The 27176-nt window shown below is 41.9% G+C and overlaps 1 protein-coding gene across 3 annotated transcripts in view; it reads right to left on the reverse strand.

Moving 5' to 3' along the window:
* Positions 1-27176, reverse strand: part of map2k5 (mitogen-activated protein kinase kinase 5) — a 311788-nt gene that overhangs the window by 91883 nt on the left and 192729 nt on the right. For all 3 annotated transcript variants that reach the window (XM_073032634.1, XM_073032633.1, XM_073032635.1), the window contains 2 exons: positions 25930-25980; positions 14380-14451 (listed from right to left, as the gene is read on the reverse strand). In XM_073032634.1, the coding sequence (XP_072888735.1) occupies positions 14380-14451; positions 25930-25980 (123 nt within the window). The remainder of the gene's footprint in view (positions 1-14379; positions 14452-25929; positions 25981-27176) is intronic.

Raw genomic sequence — 27176 nt, forward strand, 5'->3', positions numbered from 1 at the left:
TTCAGTTATCAAAACATCCTTTTATGTTCATTTATAAAATAAAAAAAGAATGTCACACCTACTAAAAAGATGGAAACAGCTTTTTTTTACATTTTTATCAACAGTAAGGCTAAGCTTTGCACAGAGGAAAATATTTTCTAAATCATAAAGGAACAAACTTATGTAGTTATAGACTTAGTTCATCTCAAAAGATCTGGAAGAAAAAAATCAATTCCTGTTTCCAAATGCTATTAGTAAATCTTACAGGAAAGTGAGTGTCTGTGCATATTGTATGAAACAACTGTGCATTTTATATGAAACAAAATACTACAGATGCACTGAAACTGAAATATCATCCTGGAAATATTCAGCTAGTTGCCCTAAAACCATTTTTGTTTGACTCCCTTAATTACCTCAACTTTTTCCTTTTGCCAGTGTCCAACATCTAACTTTCATTACTTAACCCTTAATGTGTTAAACCTGCATAGCAATATAAAGTACTGTAGCAATGTACTACATACAGAACTAAAGACGACACGCAGTCGGTAAGTCGTTTCGAGACTAGTTTATTCAAACTTCGCGGCGCTGGCATTTAATTCCTAGCGCCCGCCCTCTCCGGGCGGAAATGACGTCAGAGGTGCATTAGCAAAGTCTCTCCCAGCGCGCTAGCTATTTGTGAGCCGGTTTGCCTGTGCAGAAAGTGGGTCGCCACATAACCCCCCCCAGAACTGGCGATACACCCCCCAATGTCCACAGTCTGGATCAGCCTCTGTTTGGGAGGTCTGCCTCTGCGCCACGGTGCCTGAACCTCGACCGGCTGCGCCAAGTCCACATAAGCTGGTTTGAGTCGGTCCACCGTGAAAACCTCCTCTTTCCCCCCCAATGTCCAGAACGTACGTGGACCCGTTGTTGTTGATCACCTTCAACGGCCCCTCGTACGGCCGCTGTAGTGGTGCCCGGTGTCCGCGCCTTCGTACAAACACAAACTTACAGTCCTGCAGGTCTTTGGGTACATGGGTTGGGGTTCGTCCGTGCTGTGAAGTCGGCACGGGGGCCAGGTTGCCGAGCCTTTCGCGTAGTCTGTCCAGGACTGCTGCGGGTTCTTTCTCTTGCCGTCTTGGGGCTAGTATGAACTCTCCTGGGACGGCCAGGGGTGCGCCGTACACCAACTCAGCCGACGAGGTGTGCAGATCCTCTTCGGGCGCTGTGCGAATTCCAAGCAGGACCCAAGGAAGCTCGTCCACCCAGTTAGGTCCTCTCAGGCAGGCCATGAGAGCCGACTTCAAGTGACGGTGGAAGCGTTCCACTAGTCCGTTGGACTGTGGGTGGTAGGCAGTAGTGTGGTGTAGCTGCGTTCCCAACAGGCTGGCCACAGTCGACCACAGGCTGGAGGTGAACTGGGCGCCTCTGTTGGAGGTAATGTGGGCCGGTACCCCGAAACGTGCTACCCAGGTTGCAATCAGTGCTCGGGCGCAGGAATTGGCAGATGTGTCGGTGAGCGGGACCGCCTCTGGCCACCTCGTGAACCAGTCTACCATAGTTAGGAGGTACCGCGCTCCTCGGGACACTGCTAGGGGGCCCACGATATCCACATGAATGTGGTCGAACCTCTGGTGGGTGGGTTCGAACTGCTGCGGCAGGGCTTTAGTGTGCCGCTGCACCTTGGCTGTTTGGCACTGCGTGCACGTTCTGGCCCATTCACTGACCTGCTTGCGAAGTCTGTGCCACGCGAACTTGCTGGAGACCAGCCGGACGGTTGTCCTGATAGATGGGTGTGCCAAACCGTATATGGAGTCGAAAACTCACCGCCTCCAGGCTGCCGGGACAATGGGGCGAGGTTGGCTGGTAGCCACGTCGCACAGCAGGGTCCTCTCACCTGGGCCTATGAGAAAGTCCTGCAGCTGCAAACCCGAGACTGCGGTCCTGTAGCTGGGCATCTCGTCGTCTGCCTGCTGCGCCTCCGCCAGTGCTGCATAGTCCACCCCCAGGGACAGGGCCTGGACAGCTGGTCTGGAGAGTGCGTCCGCCACGACGTTGTCCTTTCCCGAGACATGCTGGATGTTTGTCGTATACTCGGATATGTAGGACTGATGTCGCTGCTGGCGAGCCGACCAGGGATCGGACACCTTTGTGAACGCGAAGGTCAACGGTTTGTGGTCCATGAACGCGGTGTACGGCCTGCCTTCTAAGAAGTACCTGAAATGCTGGATTGCCAGATACAGTGCCAACAGCTCCCGGTCGAAAGCACTGTACTTGAGTTCAGGTGGTCGTAGGTACTTGCTGAAGAATGCCAGGGGTTGCCAGCGCCCCTCGATGAGCTGCTCCAGCACCCCACCGACTGCTGTGTCGGATGCGTCCACTGTGAGGGCGGTCGGAACGTCCGTTCTGGGGTGCACCAGCATCGCGGCATCTGCCAAGGCTTCCTTGGCTTTAACGAAAGCGGCCGCGGCCTCCTCGTCCCAAGTAATGTCCTTGCCTTTACCCGACATCAGGGTGTACAAAGGGCGCATGATACGGGCTGCTGAGGGGAGGAAACGGTGGTAGAAGTTCACCATACCAACGAACTCCTGCAGGCCTTTGACCGTGTTGGGCCGGGCAAAGTGGCGGATCGCGTCTACCTTGGCGGGCAGAGGTGTTGCCCTGTCTTTGGTAATCCTGTGGTCCAGGAAGTCGATGGCATCGAGACTGAACTGGCATTTGGCCGGGTTGATCGTGAGGCCGAAATCACTCAGGCGGGAGTAGAGCTGGCGGAGGTGGGACAGATGCTCCTGGCGACTACTGCTGGCTATAAGGATGTCGTCCAAATAGATGAACGCAAAGTCCAGGTCGCGACCCACTGTGTCCATTAGCTGCTGGAACGTCTGTGAGACATTCTTCAGGCCGAACGGCATTCGGAGGAACTCGAACAGGCCGAATGGGGTGATGAGTGCTGTTTTGGGGATGTCTTCAGGGTGCACCAGGATTTTATGGCATCCCCGGACGAGGTCTACTTTGGAAAATATTCTTGCCCCGTGCAGGTTTGCTGCAAAGTCCTGTATGTGCGGCACGGGGTAGCGGTCTGGAGTGGTAGCCTCGTTCAGTCTGCGGTAGTCGCCGCAAGGTCTCCAACCCCCAGCTGCTTTGGGCACCATGTGCAGGGGGGAGGCCAATGGGCTGTCGGACCTCCGTACGATCCCAAATTCCTCCATCCTCTTGAACTCCTCCTTCGCCAGGCGGATCTTTTCCAGGGGGAGCCTTCATGTGCGGGCGTGGAGGGGTGGTCCCTGGGTCGGGATGTGGTGCTGAACCCCGTGTCTGGGCATGGCTGCCGTGAACTGCGGTGCCAGAATCAATGGAAAGTCCACCAGGATTCTGGTGAATTCGTTGTCCGACAGCGTGATGGAGTCTAGGTGTGGGGCCGGCAACTTGGCTTCACCCAGGGAGAACGTCTGTAAAGTCTCAGCATGTACCAGTCTTTTCCCTTGCAAGTCAACCAGCAGGCTGTGAGCTCGCAAGAAGTCCGCCCCCAGGAGTGGTTGGGCCACGGTGGCCAGTGTGAAGTCCCACGTGAACCGACTGGCACCGAACTGTAGCTGCACTGTGCGGGTGCCGTAGGTCCGTATCGTGCTGCCGTTTGCGGCCCTCAGGGTGGGTCCTGGCTTCCTGTTGTGGGAGTCGTACCCCGTCGAAGGGTAAGACGCTGATTTCTGCTGCAGTGCCGACCAAGAAGTGGCGTCTTGACTGTTTGTCCCAGACGTAAAAGAGGCTGTCCTGGTGGCCAGCTGCCATAGTCATTAGCGGCAGCCGGCCCTGGCCCTTGCAGGGCGGGCAACAACGGTGGACTTCTGTGCCCCACCGCTGGTGGTAGAAACACCACTGTTCACTGTCCTCCTCACTCCTGCCTCTGTGTTGTGTGCGCCCCCCTGCCGGGCCTGATCTGGTCTGCTGTTGGACGCGTGGCCTGGTAATCTGACTGACGGATGCCACGCTCTCCCTCTTGGCTTTCCACAGCACGTCTGCCCGGGCTGCCACCTTCTGGGGGTCGCTGAAATCTGCGTCGGCCAGCAGCAGATGTACATCCTCGGGCAGTTGCTCTAGGAACGCTTGCTCAAACATGAGGCAGGGCTTGTGTCCGTCAGCCAGGGCCAGCATCTCGTTCATCAGTGCTGATGGCAGCCTGTCTCCCAAACCATCCAGGTGAAGCAGGCGGGCACCCCGCTCACGCCGTGAGAGGCCAAAGGTCCCAATGAGCAGTGCTTTGAATGCTTCATATTTGCCTTCTTCCGGGGGCAACTGTATGAAATCCGCAACCTGGGTGGCTGTCTCCTGGTCAAGGGCACTCACCACGTGGTAGTAACGTGTGGAATCAGAGGATATCTGCCGAATCTGGAACTGGGCTTCTGCTTGGCTAAACCACACGCGTGGTCACAACATTCAGAAAGTCGGCAGTTTTAGCGAAACTGCGTGAACAGATGAAGAGTCGGTCATCTTTGGTCCAAATCCCGTTTGGACCGTCGGGGTCACCAATGTAGCGATGTACTACATACAGAGCTAGAGACGATACACAGTCGGTAAGTCGTTTCGAGACTAGTTTATCCGAACTTCGCGGCGCTGGCATTTAATCCCTAGCGCCCGCCCTCTCCGGGCGGAAATTACATCAGAGGTGCATTACCAAAGTCTCTCCTTGCGCGCTGGCTATTTGTGAGCCGGTTCGCCTGCGCAGAAAGTGGGTCGCCACAGTACGTTATTTCACTGAACATGGCCATCTTGGTCAACATAGTCAAGTTGAGCCAAAGGGCCTGTTTCTGTGCCTTGCGACTCTTATGATTTTAGATATAAAATTAAGCCTTCAATCTGTATACAATGAATCAGGCAGCTTCTCTGGGTGTGAGAAAAAAGAATTCCCATTCTAGGCGGATGACCTTTCATTTTATTTTTTAGTTAGAGATGCAGCAGGACAAGCCCTTCCAACCCAACAAGCAGCACCACCCAGCAACTCATCTATTTAACCCTTTCCTAATCACAGGACAATTTACAATGACCAATTAACCTATTAACCAGTATGTCTTTTGAACACGGGAAGAAACCGGAGCACCTGGAGGAAATCCATGTGCTCATGGGGAGTTCATACAAACTCCTTACACACAGCACCAGAATTGAACTCTGAACATGATTGCTCGGAGCTGTAATAGCACCATGCTATTTTCAGGCAGGGCAAATGAAAAGACACAAAACTGAAAAGGGATCTTTCTAAAAAAATAGTGATAATGTGTTTTCTGTATAGAATAAGCAAGTTGTGAAAGTGTGTGAGAAAATGTATGCACAAATATTCACATTATGTCCATTCTACAAATTAATATTTACTAAATACATCAAAAATAACTTGATTTTGGACTTGACTTTTTCTTGCAACCACTCTGCATTCAATTGTCACACTTCAAATGGTAGCAGCATACATAATGGAACTGACACTAACACTGTGTATCTATTATCTCTCTACCTCAATTGTTGGAATACTTTGATGGTAGTGACCTTGTCAATCCTTTTTGCCTGTTACTCACCTATCTCAAGACAATTTTTCCTGCTGAAACCTTTGTCCTTGCCTACTCTACTCACTGTATCACTCAGACTGCTTCAATAAAATAACATCATGTTGAAGGGGCCCTCTGAGAAACAACTGACATGCCAATTAACAAAATACAACAAAGCCAAATTGTTCTGTGCACTTTACTCTGGAGACAATGACTTGTGACAAAAATTAAGGGTAGAGAATGAAAGAGGACTGTAAAGACAGAGGAGGCACAGGAGAGATTTACTGTCATATCTGATACTCTCAGTTAAATCAAATGCATTATTTGAATTTCTTTAGAAAAATATATTAAACCTATCTTTGCAGTACAACACTGGGAATAGATGGGAGAAATAATGCAGCAAAAAAAAAACAATGGACAAGAGAAACTATTAAATAAGTAGCATCCTCTGTTGTCACAAAAGCTGCAAAATTACTGCTTGAAATAGTGAGGAACATACACTTAGGAGCCAACATCAAGTGTTATTGATGGGGAATGGGCCCTTACCTACTGGTCACATATCTCGGGAAATCATGGGTTGCGTGCAAGTGGTTTCAAGCTGCTTAACAGGCTTGCTATTCAGAAGCATGAACTTTTACTGCATTTGTACCACATTCCCCTCTCAACAACTTTAATAATCAAAATATTTCAAATAAAATGTGAATGCCAACATTAAATGACAGTATTATGTTGTGTACATAAATATCTCAATTATTACTACTTTAATGATTTTCGTGGAAGTCTAATGGTGACGATGTAAGACTGTGTATGTTTCTATCTAAATATATTTTACCCTTCTTTAATTGCACAGATTTAAGTGTCTTACACACACACACACACACTCTCTCTCTCTCTCTCTCTCTCCCCCTCCTTCTCTCTCACTTGATCCATAAAGCTGGACACTTCCAGTGACGTAGTGCACTGGGTATAGCTATGTAGATTAAGTACTAGTTTGAGGTTGGGTACTGCATACGAATAACTTGAGGTAATTTAGGGAAATTAACCAGAATGATTTTAGGACAATGTTTAAATGGCTAGATTGAAGTGTATTTTTCATGTATTGGTTTACTGGTACCAATAAACCAAATAAATTTACTGGCAAACACAATAAAAGCACAATCCCGATTCTCTTACACATCCATCCTGGGGCATCTATCGTTAAGAAAGTTCCTATGAGCATAGAAGATAAGGATGACAAGATTCAGGAATCTTGGATGATAAGAGAGATTGAAAGTTCAATCAAAATGAAAATGGGCAAGGTACTTTGAGAAATATGCAGGATTCAGGAAAGAACATAAACAAGGAATTAAGGCGGCTAAATGGGGCCATGAAATATCCTTGGCAAGTAGGGAAACTCCAAGACATTATTTCATGTATATGTGAGCAAGAGGGTAGTTAGGGAAAGGATAGATACACTCAAGAACAAAGGAGAGAATTCATGCCTGGAGGCAGAGGATGCGGGTGAAGTCCTAAATGAGTACTTTACATAAGTATTCACCATGTAGAAGGACATGGATGACAGGGAGATCAGGAAGGGTTATGTTGCTATTCCAAGCCATATTGATATTGAGGAAGAGATTCTGGGTGTCTTGAAAAACATTAAAGTATATACACCAAGCACTTGATGGAATCTATCCCAAGATATTGAAAGAGAGAAGGCAGGAGATTACTGGGGCCTTGGCAAAGACTGTTGTCTTTTCTTTGGCCACTGATGAGGTCCCAGTACATGAAAAATAGATCATGCTGTTTCTGGAAGGAGGAACATGAGTGTAATCCCAGAAAATGATAGGCCAGCAAGCCTTACATCAGTGGTAGAGAAATTAGAGAAGGAAAAGGATTTACTAGTATTTGGAGAAACATATATTAAGGATGTTTAACAAGCTTTTGCATGGAGGCGATCTAGTCTCATAAATTTGACTGAGCATAATACAATATGCGCCCTTTGGCCCATGATGCTTTGCTGACCCATATAAACCTACCTCACACTCAATCTAACCCTTCCTTCCTAAACAGCCCATTACCATCCACTTTTCTTCTATCCATATGCCTAAAAATGTCCCTAATGTATCTGCCTCTACCACCAGTCCTGGCAGTGTGTTTCAGACAAAACTTTTTTGATTAGGTGACAAAGATGAATGAAAGGGGATAGGGCAAAGGATCTTCCTGCATAGACTTCAGTAAACCATTCAATCAAGCTGGTCCAGAAGACAGAAAAGCTTAATGAGTTTCACACCAAATTGCTAGCAATATGCCATATTAGTGCCGACATTTAGTCCCTCCCCTAAAAGTATCAGCACTATCGGAACTTCTGGAGATTGGATGCCTACCCACGTGTAGGAGAGAGTGAGAGGGAGGATGAAAGGGATAAAAGGGGCTTGGTCTGCTGTTGTTATTTTGTTGCTTGCTGTAATCTGTTTTGTTGTGTTCTGTGTTGTTCTCCCAAGCGCTGTGAGAATGCTATGCTGGCACCAAAATGTGTGGTGACACTTGCGGGATGCCTTCAACACATACCTAGGTTGTGTTGGTTGTTGTTGCAAATAACACATTCAACTATATGTTTTGATGTACATGTGATAAATAAGTCTGAATCTGAGTCTAGCAGGAGATGTGCAACACTAATAGGGCAAACTCCTGACAGTTTGGACTAACAAAAATGGTATGATTACTACCTTGGAAATTGGTAGTCAGAAGTTAGCTGCATGGATTAAATTTCGAAGGAAGATGGAAAGCCTGGTTAGCCAGGATTGCATACAGTTTCTCGCTCCCACGTGACATCTAGTTAACATGGACTTCGGTTTAAGTATAAGGTTGTTATGCTGCCTGCTCATGTAAATGCCTCAAGGCAAATATAAATCAAAAATAGAAGAGGAAAATAATTTTAGGCATATTTATTCATACATGTAGGACAACTTTTTTTAATTAGAATGTGAAAGAAAACCTGGATTATTGGCAGATTTGAAGGGACTAATTATTCTCTTCTTGTAATGTGTTTAATTGGCAGGAGGCAGCAAGTTGATAGAATAGACAGCAATTGCATCCTGGTTGATTTGAATTTGTCAGTTTATTTTGAAAACCTTTACATAAAGTTTTAAAAATAACAAAGGATAATTCAAGTTTAACCACTAATCTGATAGTGATTTTGAAATATCGACTTTTAACTGGAGTGTCCCCAGACAACTTCTGTCCGTCGAAGAGATACCATTGGTAGGATTGATGAAAGGATTGTTACTGTAGTGTGGTTGACATGATGTATGTATATGGACTTCCATAAATCTCTCTCTACACTCATGACTGTGTGGCTGGGCATAGCTCAAACGCCATTTAAAATATATTCACCTGTGACGCAACTGTTATTGGTAGAATCTCAGGTGGTGAAAAGATGTACAGGAGTGAGACAGATTGGCTGGTTGCATTAGCAACTTTGTGCTCAATGTTAGTAAGACCAAAGAATTAATTGTAGACTTCAGCAAGGGGAAGTTGGGAGAACATACACCAGTCCTCATCGAGGGGTTAGTAGTGGAAAGGGTGAGTGGCTTGAAGTTCCTGGATGTCAACATCTCTGAAGATCTATCCTGGCCCCAACATATTGATGCAATTACAAAGTACAGCAGTAGTTGTATTTCATTAGGAGTTTGAGGAGATTTGGTATGTCGCTGAAGACTCTAGCAAATTTCTAAAGGTGTACTATGAAGAGCATTGGTCTGACTGGTTACATTACTGTCTGGTATGGAGACACCAATGCACAGGATCTGAAAAAGCTCCAGAGGATCGTAAACTCAGCCAGCTCCATCAGGACCATTAGACTCCCCACTTTGAGGGCATCTTCAAGCGATGCCTCAAGAAGGGAGCATCCATCATTAGGGACCCTCACCATCCAGAACATGCCCTCTCTCATAACTCTCATCAGGAAGGAGGTACAGAAGCCTGAAGACGCATACTCAGCACTTTAGGAACAGCTTGTTTCCTCCGCATCAGATTTCTGAATGAACAATGAACCCATGAACACTACCTCATTATTTTGCTCTCTTTTTGCACTACTTTTTAAAAAAAATCTAACTGCAATTTATAGTAATATTAATGTACTGCACAAAAATACTGGATAAAATCCTGGATAATAATAATTTAAGAGATATTAATAATATCTTAATACAACTCAAACAGATAATATGTGGGATATTAAAACTGATCTATTTTTATTCACTTCTAATCAGTGCTCAATAAGAAACAAAACAATGAAAATTAGAATAGGGAGATATAAGAGAGTGCAGATGCTAGAATCCAGAGGAATTCTGGTTCAGGCAGCATCTGTAGAAGGAAATGGATTTAGTGCATCAGGCAGCATTTGTGGAAGGAAAGAGACAGAAGGCATTTTGGATCAAGAGCCTTCATCAGTACTTTCATAAATCTCAATGAAGGGCCCAACCCAAAACAATGACTTCTCATTTGCCTCCACAGAAGCCGCCTGACTCGCTGGGTTCTTCCAACTTCTTTGTGCATTGAATGAAAATTAAAAGACATGTTGACTGAAGAGAACTGCAGTATCTCATCAGAATTACAGTAACTCTGGGATTCTTAACCGGGAGTCCACAGACCCCTTGCTTATTGGTACTGGTCCATGGCATTAAATAAGGTAAAGGACCTCTGCACTATCTGAAAACACAAGACAGAATGTTACATGGTTTAGTCAAGAGAAAATTATAAGTTGTGCATTCTTTATAACTTCCAATATCTTATATCTTAATAGGTTCCAATAACTTATACCTGCAAACACCTCCAAATTTAAGCTGTACCAAATTGAAAATATGACTTTGTATCCCAGTTTCATTGTCAATATTCTTGAGATTTTAATATGAAAATTTCTACCTATTTGATACACTATCCACTGTAGGCAAGGGCTCAACCAAATTATTCTAATACAAAAAACAAAATTCTAATGCCATTTCAATATAACACTACAAGAATTATAATGTAAAAGAACTAACACCAGAAAGTGTACTAAGCCTGAATATCACAGCAATGTTTCAAGTTTGAGCACATATGTGGAAATTATAATTCGTTAATAAGGGCTTGCCTTAGGATCATAAACAGGCACTTAACATTAATTAGTATTTTAAATAAATGCTTCCTTTAATGTGATTTATGAAGACAAGAAACATGCTAAAACAGACACGGAAGGTGAACTTCTGGCTATTTTTTGCCTTAGAACTGTAATCAATCTATTAGCCTGACGGACTGTAATTGCCTGATTTAATTTCAGAAGAATATGAATTCTGCTACCAGTGGACAGGAATGTACAAAACAAACTCAAATGGTGCAACTCTACAGAATAAACAAAGCTGATGTAAAGATGCTCAGCTTTTTATTGAGTCCTATTAGGGCATCTAAATTACTAATAACCACCATTTTGTGACAGTTGAATGGAACAGTACCACAGATTTACTATATGCATCACACAGTGTAAGTATACAGACAAATCAGTGAACTGAAGTGCAGTTTTTTTTTAACTGAAAGGTTCAATGCCCTACAATAAATTGAAATATTTGAAACAACTGAAGTTGAGATACTCTAGAGATACCTGACATTTATGCACAGCAGTTCCAGCAAAGACTTTAAATGGCTGGCAGACATTGCAAGAAGTGCAAACTCCTGGGTAAATTTGATGCAATTTGTTTATTTTCCCTTAAGATTAACATTATACGACAGCTGTGAACTACTTTGCAAAATACAAAACAAGTATTTCTCCAGGATCCACATTTGGCAGTGAATCTTAATTCAATTCAAACTGGAGAGATCCTTCTCTGCTTAATTGGGATTAACAACAATAAACAAGGTTTTGAAACTAAATATGCAATCTCATTCCAAGTTTGATGCCAAAGTTTAGATTCGGACTTTACACCTGGGCCATCACCAAGATGGTTTAGTTCCATTACAATACCAACTCCCTCAGTTTATCTGTTGCCTTTGTTACCTCTAGTCATCCATTCCATAAGACATGGGAGCAAAATTAGGCTATTAGGTGATTCAAACCTGCTCCATCGTGGCTGATTTATTATTCCTCTCAACCCTATTTTCCTGCTTTCTCCCCATAACCTTTGACACCCTTACTAATCAAGAACCTATCAACCTCTGCTTTAAATATACCCAATGACTTGGGCTCCATAGAACAGCTGTGACAATGAATTGCACAGATTCACCTCTCTCTGGCTAAAGAAATTCCTCCTCAGCTCTGTTCTTCTATTCTGAGACCATGCCTCTGGTCCTAGACTCCCCCGTTATAGGAAACATCCTTTCCACCTTCTCTCTATCTAGGCCTTGCAATATTCAATAGGTTTCAATGAGACCCTTCCCCATTCTTCTAAACTCCAGTGAGTACATGCCCAGAATCATCAACTAGTCCTCACATATTAACCTTTTAATTCCCAGGATAATTCTCGTAAACCTCTTCTGGACCTTCTCCAATACCAGCACATCCTTTTGTGGATAAGGGCCAAAAACTGCTCACAACACTCCTCTCTATAACTGCAAGCTCATTCAAAATTCCACTGCTGAACTGTACCAAATTTGGTTCCTCCTATATGCTAATTAGTCATCACCTTTGATTCAGACTACCCTAGTGGTGACATGAGGAAACTTAAATATGGCCTAGGAGCTGTGCTTAGCCACATTGTCATAAGTGTAAAGCAAGTAGAGCAGGGGAGCTAAGCACATAGTGTGGTGCACCCGCGCTAATGAAGACCGTGGAGGAGATGTCCTTCCCAAAACAAACTGTCTAGGGTCTACAAGTGAGAAAATAGAGGACCCAATTGCATAGGGAGATATTGAGACCAAGGTCTTGAAGCTTATTAATTAGTTTTGAGGGGATAATAGTATTGAATGCCAAGATGTAGTCAATAAAGAGCACCTTGTTGTATGCATCTTTGTTGTCCTAATGTTCCAGGGTTAAATGAAGAGTCAATAAGATGGCATGTGCTGTGGACCTGTTGTACCAGTAGGCAAAGTGGAGTCGATCCAAGTCACTTCTCAGGCAGGAATTGATATGCTTCATCACCAACCTCTCAAAACATTTCATCACTGTGGATGTAAGTGCTACTGGATGATAGTCATTGAAGCAGGTTACCATATTCTTTCTTCTCAATCACCGGTATTAGTGAAGTCTGCCTGAAACAGGCAGGTACCTCAGACTATTGAAATGAAAGATTAAAGACCTCAGTGAATACTCCAGCCAATTGATCAGCACAAGTCTTTAGTACTTGGCCAGGTACCCCATCAGGTCTAGATGCTCTTCGTGGGTTCACTCTCTGAAGGCCACTCGCATGTCCGCTTTAGAGACTAAAATCACAGGATCATTGGGGGTGGTGGGAGTTCATGATGGTTTCTCCATGATTTGTTGGTCAAAGTGACCATAGTGAAGCTCTGCCAGGAACTGTTCATACGCAAATGTAATTGTTCTGTTATTGCCAGTTACATTTTCAGCTACTAAATCAAAAGCTACATCCACAAACCTCTTTTCCACTATTAAGAAACAACTTCAACCAAGGTTTTGGTCACGTGCACAAAAATAGTCACAAAACACCATCACAGAAACAGGCCATTCAGCTCATCTAGTCCATGCTTCAATTTATTGTTTGATATTGAACTTGCAAAGCTCTTTGGGACTCTTTGATAAGCCACAGGTATTTAATTATGCAATAAAAGTTGCTCCATTACATAATAAAATGAAATAATGAACCTGCATTTATTTACTATCTTGTGTGGCCTCCGTCGGTCGTGGTCGACCATGGGTACTGCATCTCTGGTAAACACTAGGAGTGGCTTCGTCAGGGCGCAAGCCAGGGCAGAATTGATATGGAGATCCATCTGTTGCCCATGCAGTGGGGGCCCTTTCCCCCATGCTGATGACAAGTCCAAAGGAACGATGAAAGTTGATACAGTTTTGTGCCAGCAGCATCGCAGGAGTTGCCAATCCAGTGCTGGGTACAGCAGTCAACAGCCTTCGGGACTCTGACTCCGGATTTTTCCTTGGGGTTTACTCCCAAATCCTTTCCCATGAGCGGGTATAGCCGCAAGGCAGCGGAGGTTTGAAATCGGGAGTTTTCCCTCTCCTAGATGAGCTACCATCCATGGTTAATGAGCCCCATCTGCCCGGAGCTACTGGTTTTAAGGCGCCAGTGGTCCACCTATGCCCCTTCTCCTGTCAGTGAGAATAGATCCGCCGGGCATAAGAACTATGCCAACGTGAAGGCCAGGAGTTGGACTTGGTTGTCAGAGGCTGTTTGAGACGCACGCCATGGAGAGCATTTGTTTAGCAGTGGGAGCTCGTCCCCACTACCACCCTTAGTATCTTAGCCCATTTCTTAAGGTTTTCCAAAATACAGCAGTGCACATGTAACTAAACCTCATAATGCCACACAGGAGGTTCAACATGAATTCTAACTTTTGAGCTTGTCCAGATAGTATTGGAATAAGAAGCCGTAAGATTCCAACCCTGTCCATGGGTTAAGTGCAGAGAAAAATCAAGAACTTTTTATAGTATTCACTCACATACCAGAGGTTGATCAAAAGCAGAGAACTCATCTAACCTATGCTCAGGCACCTACTAGTAGACTGGTTACTTTGTCATTTTTCATGTAAGGTTTTGTTTTGTAATAGGGAACAATTTAACAACACCCTCAAGTGTCCTGTGATTTACCCAGGTAAACCATACTTATTCACAGCCTCCATCAGTGCTGCCAAGCCAAGGTCCAGCAGATACCAATTGTGCAATTTAAAGGCAGAATAGGAAATGGTGTGAATAAAAGGAGTAGAACAGTCTTGTTCTTAGATATAACAGATAAACAGACATTCCACCTACCTCCATAAATGAGATACCAAAACTCCACACATCTGAATGTATTCCATACTGTTCACCCGCTATCCTTTCTGGCTATAAGTGAATATAATAAAACAGTTTAAGAATTACATATCTGAACCATGATCAAAAATCTAACTAAATTGATTTTATGTATTTCTATTTCATTTAAATATGCACCCTGTGATCACTTTATTCAGTACACTGCTTGTTAACACAAATATCTAATTAGCCAATCATGTGGCAGCAACTCAATGCATAAAAGCATGCAGACATGGTCAAGAGGTTCAGTTGTTGTTCAGACCAAATATCTGTACGTGGAAGAACTGTGATCTAAGTGACTTTGATTGTAGAATGATTGTTAGTGCTAGACAGAATGGTTTAAATATCTCAGGATTGCTGATCTCCTGGGATTTTCACACACAAATCTCTAGAGTTTACTGAGAATGGTGTGAAAAACAAAAAAACAAGCAGTAAACAGCAGTTCTGTGAGTGAAATCATCTTGTTTATGAGAGTGGTCAGAGAAGAATGGCCAGACTGGTTCAAGCTCACAGGAGGGCAAAAGTAACTCAAGTTAACATGCGTTACCACAGTGGTGTGCAATGGAGTATCTCTGAACACTCAAAAAATTGAATCTGAAGTGCATGGGCTAGAGCAGCACAAGATCACCAACAAACACCTAGAGGGCAATTAATTAGGTACAGGAGGTACCTAATAAAGTGGCCACTGAGTATATTAATTCTCCTATTTAATAAAGAAAGCATTACCACACAAATTGAGTTTGCTTCATGAGAAAACTCAAGGAGACCACACACTTACAGTCTCCATCAAAGCTGCTCTAATGCCAAGTACAGTGGCAGATGAAAGAATACTTCTGATTTTACCCTCTCAGGAGGTACCACAGCTCTGTGCCCCATTATGCTGCAGAGGCAACAGTGATCAGGAACTTACACGGCATTCAACTAAAACTACCACTTTAAATTCTGAATGCAGTTCACCTAGGGAAATAAATATAGAACTCAAAATATAACACAAATGTTACCAGTGAAGATTTTGAAAACTTGGATTAAAATTGGCTTCATTTACCATGGCTTGTAGAAGTCTTCAGCCCCCAACTGTTTGATCACATAAATGAGTATTACAACCCAGGATTTTGATCAATTTAACTTAGAATTTTTATCTGTGATGCACAACCAACTTTTTTCACAGTAGAGCCATATGACCATAAGATATAGGAGTGTAATTAGGCTATTTGGCCCATCAAGACTGCTCTGCTATTTTATCATGGCCGATCCATTTTTCCTCTCAGTCCCAATCTCCTGTCTTGCCCTCATATCCCTTCATACCCTGACCAATCAAGAATCCATCAATTTCTGCCTTAAAAATGCATAAGGACTTGGCGTGCCCATCTGCCTGTAGCAACAAATTCCACAGATTCACTACTCTTTGACTAAAAAAATTCCTCATCTCCATTCTAAAAGGGTGTCCCTCTATTCTGAGGCAGTGTCCTCTCATTTTAGACACTCCCACCATAGGAAACATCCTTTCCACATATCAAAACCTTTCACCATTTGATAGGTTTCAATGAGGCCACTCATTGTTCTTCTGAATTCCAGTGAATACAGGCCCAGAGCCATCAAATGCTTTTCATATGACAAGCCGTTTAATCCTGGAGTCATTTTTGTGAACCTCCTTACAAAATTCCCCAGTTTCAGCAGATCCTTTCAAAGATAACACACAAAACTGCTCACAATAGTCCAAGTGAGGCCTCACCAGTGCTTTATAAAATCTCAATATTACATCCTTGCTATTTTATTCTAGTTCTCTTGAAATGAATGCTAACATCACATTTGCCTTCCTCACCACAGAGTCAACTTGCAAATTAACTTTTAGGGAATCGTGCACAAAGACTCCCAATTCCCTTTGCGCCTCAGATTTTTGTGTTTTCACTCCATTTAGAAAATAGTCAACCCTTTCATTTCTTCTACCAAAGTACATGATAATACACTTCCTAACACCGTATTCCATCTTCCACTCCTTTGCCCATTCTCCAAATTTCTTCTGTAAATTTCTTCAAAGTCCTTCTGTAGCCTATTCCCTCTAAACTAGCTGTCCCTCCACTTACCATCGTATTGTCTGCTAACTTGGCAACAAAACCATCAATTCCATCATCCAGATCATTGACATATAATATAAAAAGTATCAGTCCCAACACACACCCCTATGGAATACCCCTAATCACCAGCAGCCACCAGAATAGTCTCCCATTATTCCCATTCTTAGCCTCCTGCCAACCAGCCACTGCTTTATCCATGTTAGAATCTTTCCTGTAGTACCACGGGCTTGTAGCTTGTTCAGCAGCCTCATGTGTGGCACCCTATCAAAGACCTTCTGAAAATCCAAGTACACAACATCAACTGATTCCCCTCTGTCTATCCTGCTTGTTGTTTCTTCAAAGAATTCCAACAGGTTTTCATGGCAATATTTTTCTTTGAGGAAACCATACTGACTATGGCCTATTTTATCACGTGCCTTCAAGTACCTCGAAACCACATCCTTTACAATTCCCAACCACTAAGGTCAGACTAACTGGCCTATAATTTCCTTTATAATGGCCTCTCTCCCTTCTTGAAGAGTGGAATGACATTTGCAATTTTCCAGTTTTCCAGAATCTAGTCATTTTTGGAAGATCATTACTAATGCCTCCGCAATCTCTTCAGCCACCTCCTTCAGGACCCTGGGGTGTTCACCACCTAGTCCAGGTGACTTATCTACCGTCACGGCTTTTCAGTTTCCCAAGAACCTTCTCCTAGTAATGGTAACTTCACACACTAGATGACCCCGAACACCTGGAACTTCCACCATAATGCTAGTGTCTTCCACAGTGCAAAATACTTACTCAGTTCGTCCACCATTTCCTTGTCCCCCATTGCTACCTCTCCAGCAACGTTTTCTAGTGGCCTGATATACACTCTCGCCTCTTATTCTTTATGTATCTGAAGAAACTTTTGGTACCTTCTTTAATATTATTGTCCAATCTGCTTACTTCCCACTAATTTTTGGTGTATTATATCCCTTCCCCTTGGCTTTTATGCTGGCTTAAGCCAAAAAAACGGGGACAATTGTAAAGCATGAAAAACTAAAAATGTCAGCAGTTCAAAAGGATTCATCTCCCTTTGCTCTGTACTTAGTTGAATCATATCTTGCAGCAATTACAGCCTTTTTGGATATCTTTACACAATGTGATAGAGCAAAATTTTCCCATTCCTCCTTGCAAGATTGCTCAAGCTGTGCCAGGTTAGTTGGGGAACAGTGATGGACAGCAATCCTGAAGTCTTTCCAGAGATGCTCAATTGGGCTAAAGTCAAGACCCTGACTGGGCCACTCAAGGACATCAATTTTCTTCATTTGAAGCCACTCTACGGTTGCTCTAGCAGTGAGTTTTGGGCCATTCTCCTGCTGAAAGATGAACTTCCTCCTCAGTTTAAGCTTTCTGGCAGAGGCTAGCAGGTTTTTAACCAGGATCTCTATGTATATAGCAGCATTCATCCTTTCATCAATCGTGACTAGACTTTCAGCTCCTGCTGGTGAAAAGCATATCCATAGCATGGTACCACCTCCACAGTACTTTACAGTAGGGATGCTGTTACCTGGATGATGTGCAGTATTACGTTTATGTCACACCTATAACTTAGTGTTGAGGTCAAAGAGTTCCACTTTAATCTCATCCCACCACAATAACTGCTTCCACATCTTTACAGTATCTTCTAAGTGGTGTTTTGCAAAGTTCTTAAAGGCAAAGATATACTTTATTTTTTAGCCAGGGGTTTTTCTATAAATACCCACTTTGTGCAAGACCTTAGAGATTGTGGAGCTATGAACTTCATCTCCAATTCCTGTTACTGACTTCTGCTGCTCACTGGAAGTGACCTGGTATGACAGTAGCCTCTCTTACAAGTGCCATTCTACCAGAACATAGTTTAGAGGGACTGCCTGATCTAGGCAGTGCTGTATGGTTTCATATTTTTTCCACTTTTTCACAATGGACTGCACTGAGCTCCAAGGTATGTTCAATGCCCTTGAGATGATCTTGTACCATTCCTCAGATTTATGCTTTGCTGAGTTGTCTTGAATGGTCTTTTGTCTTTATTTTGGTCTGTTGAAAATCTACCATACTGTTGGACATTATAGAGAGAGGGTATTTATTCTCATGAAATGATTGAAAACAGGCGATCCTCCAATTTTCTACATCAACAAATCGGGTGAGTGGGTAAGGTAAAATATAGCACCTAAGGAAAGTTAGTGTAGTAATTACAAAGGAGATGAACACTTTTTCAGCCTAAGAATTTTGGTTTTTAATTTTTAGTATATTGTTGACAGGTTTTGGAAATTTCCTTTTGATTTGATGTGATGCAGAATGTTTTGTAGATGAGCTTAAAAATCCTACTTCAATATATTTTAAATTTAGACAATGAGACAGTAAAATGTGAAAATAGTTGTGGAGGCTGAATGCTTTTTCAAGGCACTGTCTTATTTTTCAAAACTGTGGTCATTAAATCATATTATTAGAAGTGGACTGATATCTGCAACCCAGAACATGACCTCTTCTCATTCCTACCACTCTGGAGGAGGTACAGGAGTCTGAAGGCACACCCTCAATATTTTAAGAACAGCTTTTTCTTTTATGTGTTGCACTGTACCTTTGCTGCAAAACAACAAATTTCACGACATATGTCAGTGACATTAAACCTGATTCTGATTCTGAAGTCAGGCTCAAAATAATCAATGATTCATTAATGATTTAAGTCTGACTTGTTGTAGAGGAAGACTCTTTAAATCAGCCCCAGAAGATTCAAATTTCTCAGGGATGGGCTAAAATCAAACATCATCTTCGAGCATTGACAAATAGGTTGATTGGGAAAGGTTAAATTTTTGTTTCTATCGATTCCACACCCCCTCATTCTGTCAATTTTTGTAAAAGCATTCATTTGCTTTTTCCAAGTAAGAATCTGGTCAGGGAATGGTTATTGTTTTATAAAAATGGATCAGAAATATCCAAGTAAGAGAATAAGATGCCTGTGCAGTGATAAAAAAATCAAATTAGATCTACTGTTTTACAAGGAGGATGAGAAAATATGCAACTAGTTGTAATTATAGATTCTCCTACTACAGAGTACCTTCAAAACCTAATTTACATTAACCTTCAGGTTATATGATTAAATAAAGCAGTTTTTCCCATTCAATTACACAGTGATAATTGGCTATAATCAACAGTAATGAAGGGCAAAAGGGTAACCCAATAAATGCAAAACTACATTTTAAGTTCTTTGGAAGTATTACAAAAACACTCAGCAATCAATTGTTAAATGGAAGAGTTTAGGGGTTCTAACATCTTCAATTATCCTTCAATTTTCCTGTGCGAAACATATGTTTGAAGAGAGGTTGTAATTCTATTGCTATTCTGTGTTGGAATGAGTGCTTTCCTACTTCAAACCCAATCTAAATTTGGCTGATTCTATTCTCCCTTCATTTTTAATCCAGATCAGATCACAGTTCCCCTGCTGTTTTTTCTTACAGAGGTTTTACATTTATGAGGTGCTCAGGCACACAATATTATTAAGTTGCTATATTAGAGGACAAATTAAATATGAATTACTTTAAAAATCATAGTCATTCAGCATGGAAACAGGTTCTTCAGCCCAGCAAGTCTGCACTGACCATCGAACACCCAATCATATTAATCCCATTATTATTCCCTCCACATTCTTATTTAATCCTTCCAGATCAACATGGGCATGCTATGCTGGCACCAGAATGTGTGGCAACACTTAGAGGCTGCCCTGAGCACATCTGCAGGTTGTGTTGGCTGTTGACACAAACAATGCAATTTACTGTATATTTCCATGTACATGTGATAAACAAATGAATCACAAATCTGAAATCTGACAAAAATGAGTGAATGCACTCTCAGAGTTATGGAAATTTGGAATACTCTATCCCAGAAAGCAGATGAGGCTGAATCACACAGAAAACCCAGACTCTCAAATTTTGGTGTGTAGGACATTACAAGGATAATAGAGAGTAGGCAAGAACCTGCAGATAGCAATAAGATCAGGTCATTACTCAAAATATAAGGATTAGCAGCCCTAATACTCATGTTCTGAAGAATGATTCGAGCTGTTGGCTTACCACCATCTTCAAGGGCATTTGGGAATGGGCAATAACAGCCAGACTTTCCATTTATAAAGATTAACTTCATTTGTCACATGTCCATGAAAATCATCTTTGATTAAAATACAGTAAGATTTTTGGACATAATAATATTAAATAAGCAGAAGTTGAACTTGTTTGATACACCACTATTTGACAAAGAAAATGTGTGCAATTTGATTAATGAGCAAAGGTACCTTTAAGCTGGATTGTCATGAGCTATTCTTCACTCAAAGCACAAAATAAATTCCATCCAATTAAGACATTGCTGCAAAAGCCAATGTACAAAAAGAGACTTATGTGTTTGAAGTAAGCTTTACAGACTTGCCCAGCTGTGCTTTTTTCCTTTAATAAACAATATTAGGATTAGATTGTTAGAAAGTCTATTCTTGGCACTTGCACAAATGAGCAGTGACAGAAAACTTATCACTTAATAAATATATGCCTGTGTGCAACACTTAGGCCTTAAAACTAATTAAACATTCTGAAAGATTCGGTCCTATCAAATACAGTGCCTATAAAAAATATTGACCAACACTGGAAGTTTTCATGTTAATCACAGTAGATGTAATTTGGCTATTTTTTTGACACTGATCAACAGAAAAAGACTCTTCCGTGTCAAAGTACAGTATATCGCTACAAAGTGATCTAAATTAATTACAAACATAAAACACAAAATAACTGATTGCATAAGTATTCACTCCCTTCAAGTCAATATTTAGTAGCTGCACCTTTGGCAGCAATTACAGCCACGAGTCTGTGTGGATAGGTCTTTATCAGCTTTCCACTTTTGGACACTGCAATTTTTCCCCATTCTTCTTTACAAAACTGCTCAAGCTCTGTCAGATTGCATGGGGATTGTGAGTGAGTAGCCTTTTTCAAGTCCAGCCACAAGTTCTCAATTGGATTGATGTTAGGATTCTGACTTGGCCACTCCAGGATATTAACTTAGTTGTTGTTAAACCATTCCTGTGTAGCTTTGGCTTTATGTTTGGGGTCATTGTCTTGCTGGAAAACAAATCTTCTCCCAAGTTGCAGTTCTCTTACAGACTGCATCAGGTTTTCCTCCAGGACCTCCCTGTATTTTGCTGCATTCATTTCACTCTCTACCTTCACAAGCCCTCCAAGGAATGCTTCACTGAAGTATCCTCACAGTATGATGCAGCTACCACCATGCTTCACAATAAGCATGATGTATTTTTGATGACAAACAGTGTTTGGCTTATGCCAAACATAGCATTTAGTCTATTGGCCAAAAAGCTTAATTTTGGTTTCATCAGATCATCGAACCTCTTCCAGCTGACTTCAGAGTCTCCCACATGCCATCAAGTAAACTCAAGCTGAGATTTCATGAGAGTTTTTTCTACAGTGGCTTTCTCTTTGCCATTCTCCCATAAAGCTGCTACTGGTGAAGCAGCCAGGCAACAGTTGTATGCGCAGTCTCTCCTATCTCAGCCACTGAAGCTTGTAACTCTTCCAGAGCTGTCATAGGTTTCCTGGTGGCCTCCCTCACTAGTCCCCTTCTTGCACGGTCACTCAGTTTTTGAGGATAGCCTGTTCTAGGTAGATTTACAGCTGTGCCATATTCTTAACCGATTGACTTAACTGTACTCCAAGGAATATTCAGTGTCTTGGAAATTTTCTTGTATCCATCTCCTGACTTCTGTTTTTCAATAACCTTTTTGTGGAATTGCTGGGAATATTCTTTTGTCCTCCTGGTGTAGTTTTTGCCAGGATACTGACTCACCAGCAGTTGGACTTCCAGATACAGGTGTATTTTTACTACAATTAATTGAAACACCTTGACTGCACATGGTGATCTCCATTGAACTAATTAAGTGACTTCCAAAGCCATCTGACTGCACCAGTGATGATTTGGTGTGTCATATTAAAGGGGGTGAATACTTATGCAATCAACTATTTTGTGTTTTATACTTGTAATTAATTTAGATCACTTTGTAGAAATCTGTTTGCACTTCTACATGAGTCTTTTTTTCTGTTGATCAGTGTCAAAAAAGCCAAATTAAATCCACTGTGCTTCAATGTTGTAAAACAATAAAACATGAAACTTTCAGGGGGGGAATGAATACCTTTTATAAGCACTGTATATTTGGGGTAGGTTAATCTACTAATGTAGTGCTGTAACATGATTCTCTGGATAGTGCTGAGGTATAGTATTGTCTTCAGATTGTGTTATTAGATGAGCTTTATTTGTCACATGCACATCAAAACATACAGTGAAATGTATCGGTTGTGTTGGTGATGTGTTGTGGGCCACCAGCAAGTGTCACCACGCTTCTGGTGCCAATATAGCACACCCACAACTTATTGATCCTATTTGTAAATCTTTGGAATGTGTGAGGAAATCAGAGCATTCAAAAGGACCCCATGGAGTCATGGGGAGAACATACAAACCCTTTACAGGGACCCTGATCTTACCACTGAGGTTGCACTAACTGCTACACTACTGTTGACCACCAGATTTTTGTCAAATTTCTAGCTGAATAAATTTGTTCCCACCACCCCCACACATACAGAGGGCAAAAGAAAACTTGTTCTTTTAATTTCAAATGTTATCACAGTCTTAGATCCAAGGGCAATGCTCACTCTGAAATACTCAAATATCTAAACAGCAAATATTTACACCTGCACAAACAGCAATTTAATTGTGGGGAGATGTGACAAGTGTGATTTGAAGTTTATTTTCCAAATGGACAGCAGCTAGAAATCATGATCAAGAAGGTATAATGGATTTTCCATTCTGTATGCAAGGGTCAATCGCTGTACCCCTGCTGAGAGAAGTCAATACAGTCTGGAGACTGTATATTGAAATCTTCCAGTAAATACTGTAAATATTAAAGCAAGATGTAATGCTGACACTTTATAATGCATTGGTCAAACCACACTTGGATTATTGTGGACACTTTTGGGCCCCATATCTGAGTAAGGATGTGCTGATATAGGAGGAGAGGGTCCAGAGTAGGTTTACAAGAATGATCCTGGGAATTAAAGGGTTAACATATGAAAAGTGTTTGATGGTTCTCGGCCTGTACTTTCTGGTGTTTGGGGGGGGGGGGGGTGGAATCTCACTGAAACCTATTGAATATTGAAAGGCCAAGACAGAGTGGATGTAGACAGAACGCTTCCAATAGTGGGGAAATCTAGGACCAGAGTACATAGATTTACATAGTACATAGTACATGTCCACTTTCAACAGAGATAAGGGGGGATTTCTTTAGCCAGAGGGTGGTGAATCTGGAATTCATTGCCAGAGATGGCTGTGGAGGCCAAGTCATTGAGTATAATTACAGGTGCCCCCCCTCACAAAGGTAAAGCATTCCTATGAAACCTTTCTTAAGCCAAAATGGCGTAAAGCGAAGAACTATTAACTTATATGGGAAATTTTTTTGTAAAAGCGAAAATCCTCTTTGTAATGTGAAAACAGATTACTAATGTAGGTCTTTTGTAAAAGTGAAGTGGCGTACAGTGAATATTTGTAAAGCGAGGAACACCTGTAAAGTGAAGGTTGATAGAGTTTTGATTATTAAGGGCATCAACGGTTACAGGGAGAAGGCAGGAGAATGGGATTGAAAGGGAAAATAGATCAACCATCATTGAAAGGTAGAGCAGAATTAATAGGCCAAATGGCTCAATTCTAGTCCTATGTCTTATGGTTTTATAAAGCTCCTTGGGTCTGGATAAATATGCTGAGCAATGGAAAAGAGCCAGAGATGCTTAGAAAAATAGAACAGGAAGATCACATGGCTCTTGACATACTCCAATCAGTCTGTCTGAAGGTTCCCATATTAAATTGCACATTGCAGTTTAACTATGCGGAATGCAGAATTATTTGGACAAAGCAAGAGACTAAAATATTAATTCATTAAAAAGAGGCAAGTATGAGAATACTTCGTTAAAGCACAGGGTAAAATAAACAGATTGTCAAATTATTTAAAAAATTGAAAGCGCTTGCAACATACACATGCCCTTGCATTTTCAAAGGGGCCTATAGCCTCAAACATCTACCTTGCATAAACTCAAGAGATTTTGGAGATGTTGGAAATCCAAAGCAAAGCACACAAAATGCTGGAGGAGCTCAGCAGGTCAGGCAACATTCATGGAAATGAACAAAAAGTCGATATTTCAGGCTGAGATGCTTCATCAGGACTGAAAAGGAAGGGGTAAGATGCCGGAATAAAAAGGTGGGTAGAGGGGAAGGAAGATAGCTAGAAGGTGATAAGTGAAACAGGCTGAAGGGAAAGGTAAAGGGCTGGAGAGAAGGCAATCTGATAGGAGAGGAGAGTGGACCATTGGAGGAAGAGAAGAAAGAGGATCACCAGGGAGAAGAGATAGGCAGGTGAGAAGAGGAAAGAGGCCGAAGTGTAGAATAGAAGAAGAGGGGAGGGAATTCTTTTAAAACCAGAAAACTTAATTTTTTTAAATTTTAATTCAGAGAATTGCATTATTCAGATTTCAAAATGTATCATTCAAAAAAGGTAAATTTACATGTACTTGTTTAAAAGACTTCATAAACTATACCCATGTAGCCATTTTGTGGCCAGTCAATGCAATTACACCCAACAGCTGGCATAGAAAATTTTAAATGGAAATTATCATCACAACAAAGTATATTGGCAAATGGGAGAGAACTCTAAAACAAAATTGTGATAACAGAAAGAGTAACACATTATGCAAAATGCTTAATAATAGAAAGACAAGTGATAATATAGTATGGTTTTGATTTGAATATACAGGAAAAAGCCACATTTCAAAACAGCATGGTTGTCTTTTTCCAAGACCATAAATAAGAAAGAAACATCTGGAAAAGCAACCACAATCCCTATACAGTCTACACAAGGATGGTGGCAGAGAATGTATATTCTTTTTTTAAAAATGGTTTATTATTAATCTCTCTATTCTATTGCTTTCTTGGGTCACTGGTCAGCAAATTTGAAAATGTTGCAAGCGCACGAGAAGCTGACAGATCATTCACAGATAAAAACTGCATTATCTTCAACGCTCCAGTCTCCTGGCAGTGAAATCTGTAGAAACACAGTTAAATCCAGAAAAATACACAACCTGTGTGCACAAGATTTGGATGCCCACACAGCATGCCTCTGCAAATTAGTTATGTATTTATCAGGGGCTGATTGCACTTCTTTCTAGCATTTATATATGACTATTAAATTTTGCTTGTTAAGAGTAGCATACAGAGTTAGAAAATAAATTGAAACAATGTATTTTGTGATTGCTTTAAGAAATACAATATTGTCCAATTTATATGGGCATTACTGGGAAAGGCTCTATTCTGCAAAACTACTGACATCGGCGGATTTACTCACCGCCATATACGCATTTGTTCCCACGTAGGTTTTAGCTATCGAATTCACCAGCTGCAAGAGAAAAGGAGAGTGATGATTTAGATAGAAATTATCAATGATTCTGAGGAATATTATCAAGTTTAAAATAGGGTGACTTAGCTCAGCCACACTTATGGGAAGGTGCTATGAAACCACCCTGCCCACATTTGGTCTAATGCCACAGGACCTCATAGGGTCCAGAATTAATGTTAAACAGCCTGAGGGCCATTTCCTCCTGACCAGATACTATCAGGCTCCCACCTCTGGTAAACCTGTTCCCACCAATGTGATTGAGACGTGCAACATTGCAAGTGTATGATATTTTGAACAAGGCTGTTGCTTTGTGTCCTTTTGCCTTTCAAAAGTTTCTGCACAATTTATTTTGTTGCTCCCTGTTATTTTGTCAACAAACTGTGGATAAGGGTCTAGAAGCAAATAAGTTTTATACAGCTGAGTTTTAGATCAGTTGAACATTGTGCAGGATGGTACCTGGCCCCTCTCCTGGTCACAATCCTAATGGAGAAGGTGCAAGGTTGAGTCCCATGTGGTCATGGCAAGAACGTACAAATTCTTTATAGACAGCTGAAACACTTTTCGGCATGGAGTGGGGAGGGGAGCTGAAGGGTTTGCTTCTGTGCTGTAGTTCTCTTTGACTCTATGAATGCCACAAGAAAAATCAGCAGCTGATTGCAAATGAGCTCTCCTTGGACAGCACTTCACACCCTCAACCAACGGGAGCCATCCAGCATCTATGAAATCTAACATAACAGGCCCATGTAACTTCGGATTTTCCATAGGAAAAGTATGTACTGGTTTGATTGGGTGAAGATGATTCAGGAGTTAATTAACTACTAACATAAAGAATTCTTGGATTAAGAGCGCCTCCATTTCTTTCAAGAAAGAGCTCTATAGGCACCTAAAGGCAGATGGCCACAAGAAGTTAAAGAGTATAGGATATTAAAAAACTGCAGGAAGCTCAAAAACTTACTGACAGTTATAACATGAGTGAGTTCTTTGAAGCTCTCACTTACAGGGCCAAACGCTCAAGGTCCCACTTCACTAAGAGCATTGCACTCATTAAGTGATCCCCGCCACCCCCTCCCCCCCACTATATCACACTACCCTCTATCATTCAAGGCTGCACAGGAAAACTGTTAACTTTGGCTTTGGAGTGTACAGTAATTGTGATAATTAATATGGGTGGCACGTTAACATAGCGGTTTACAATG

The sequence above is a fragment of the Hemitrygon akajei genome, chromosome 30 (genome assembly GCF_048418815.1).
Source record: "Hemitrygon akajei chromosome 30, sHemAka1.3, whole genome shotgun sequence".
NCBI classification, from domain to species: domain Eukaryota; kingdom Metazoa; phylum Chordata; class Chondrichthyes; order Myliobatiformes; family Dasyatidae; genus Hemitrygon; species Hemitrygon akajei.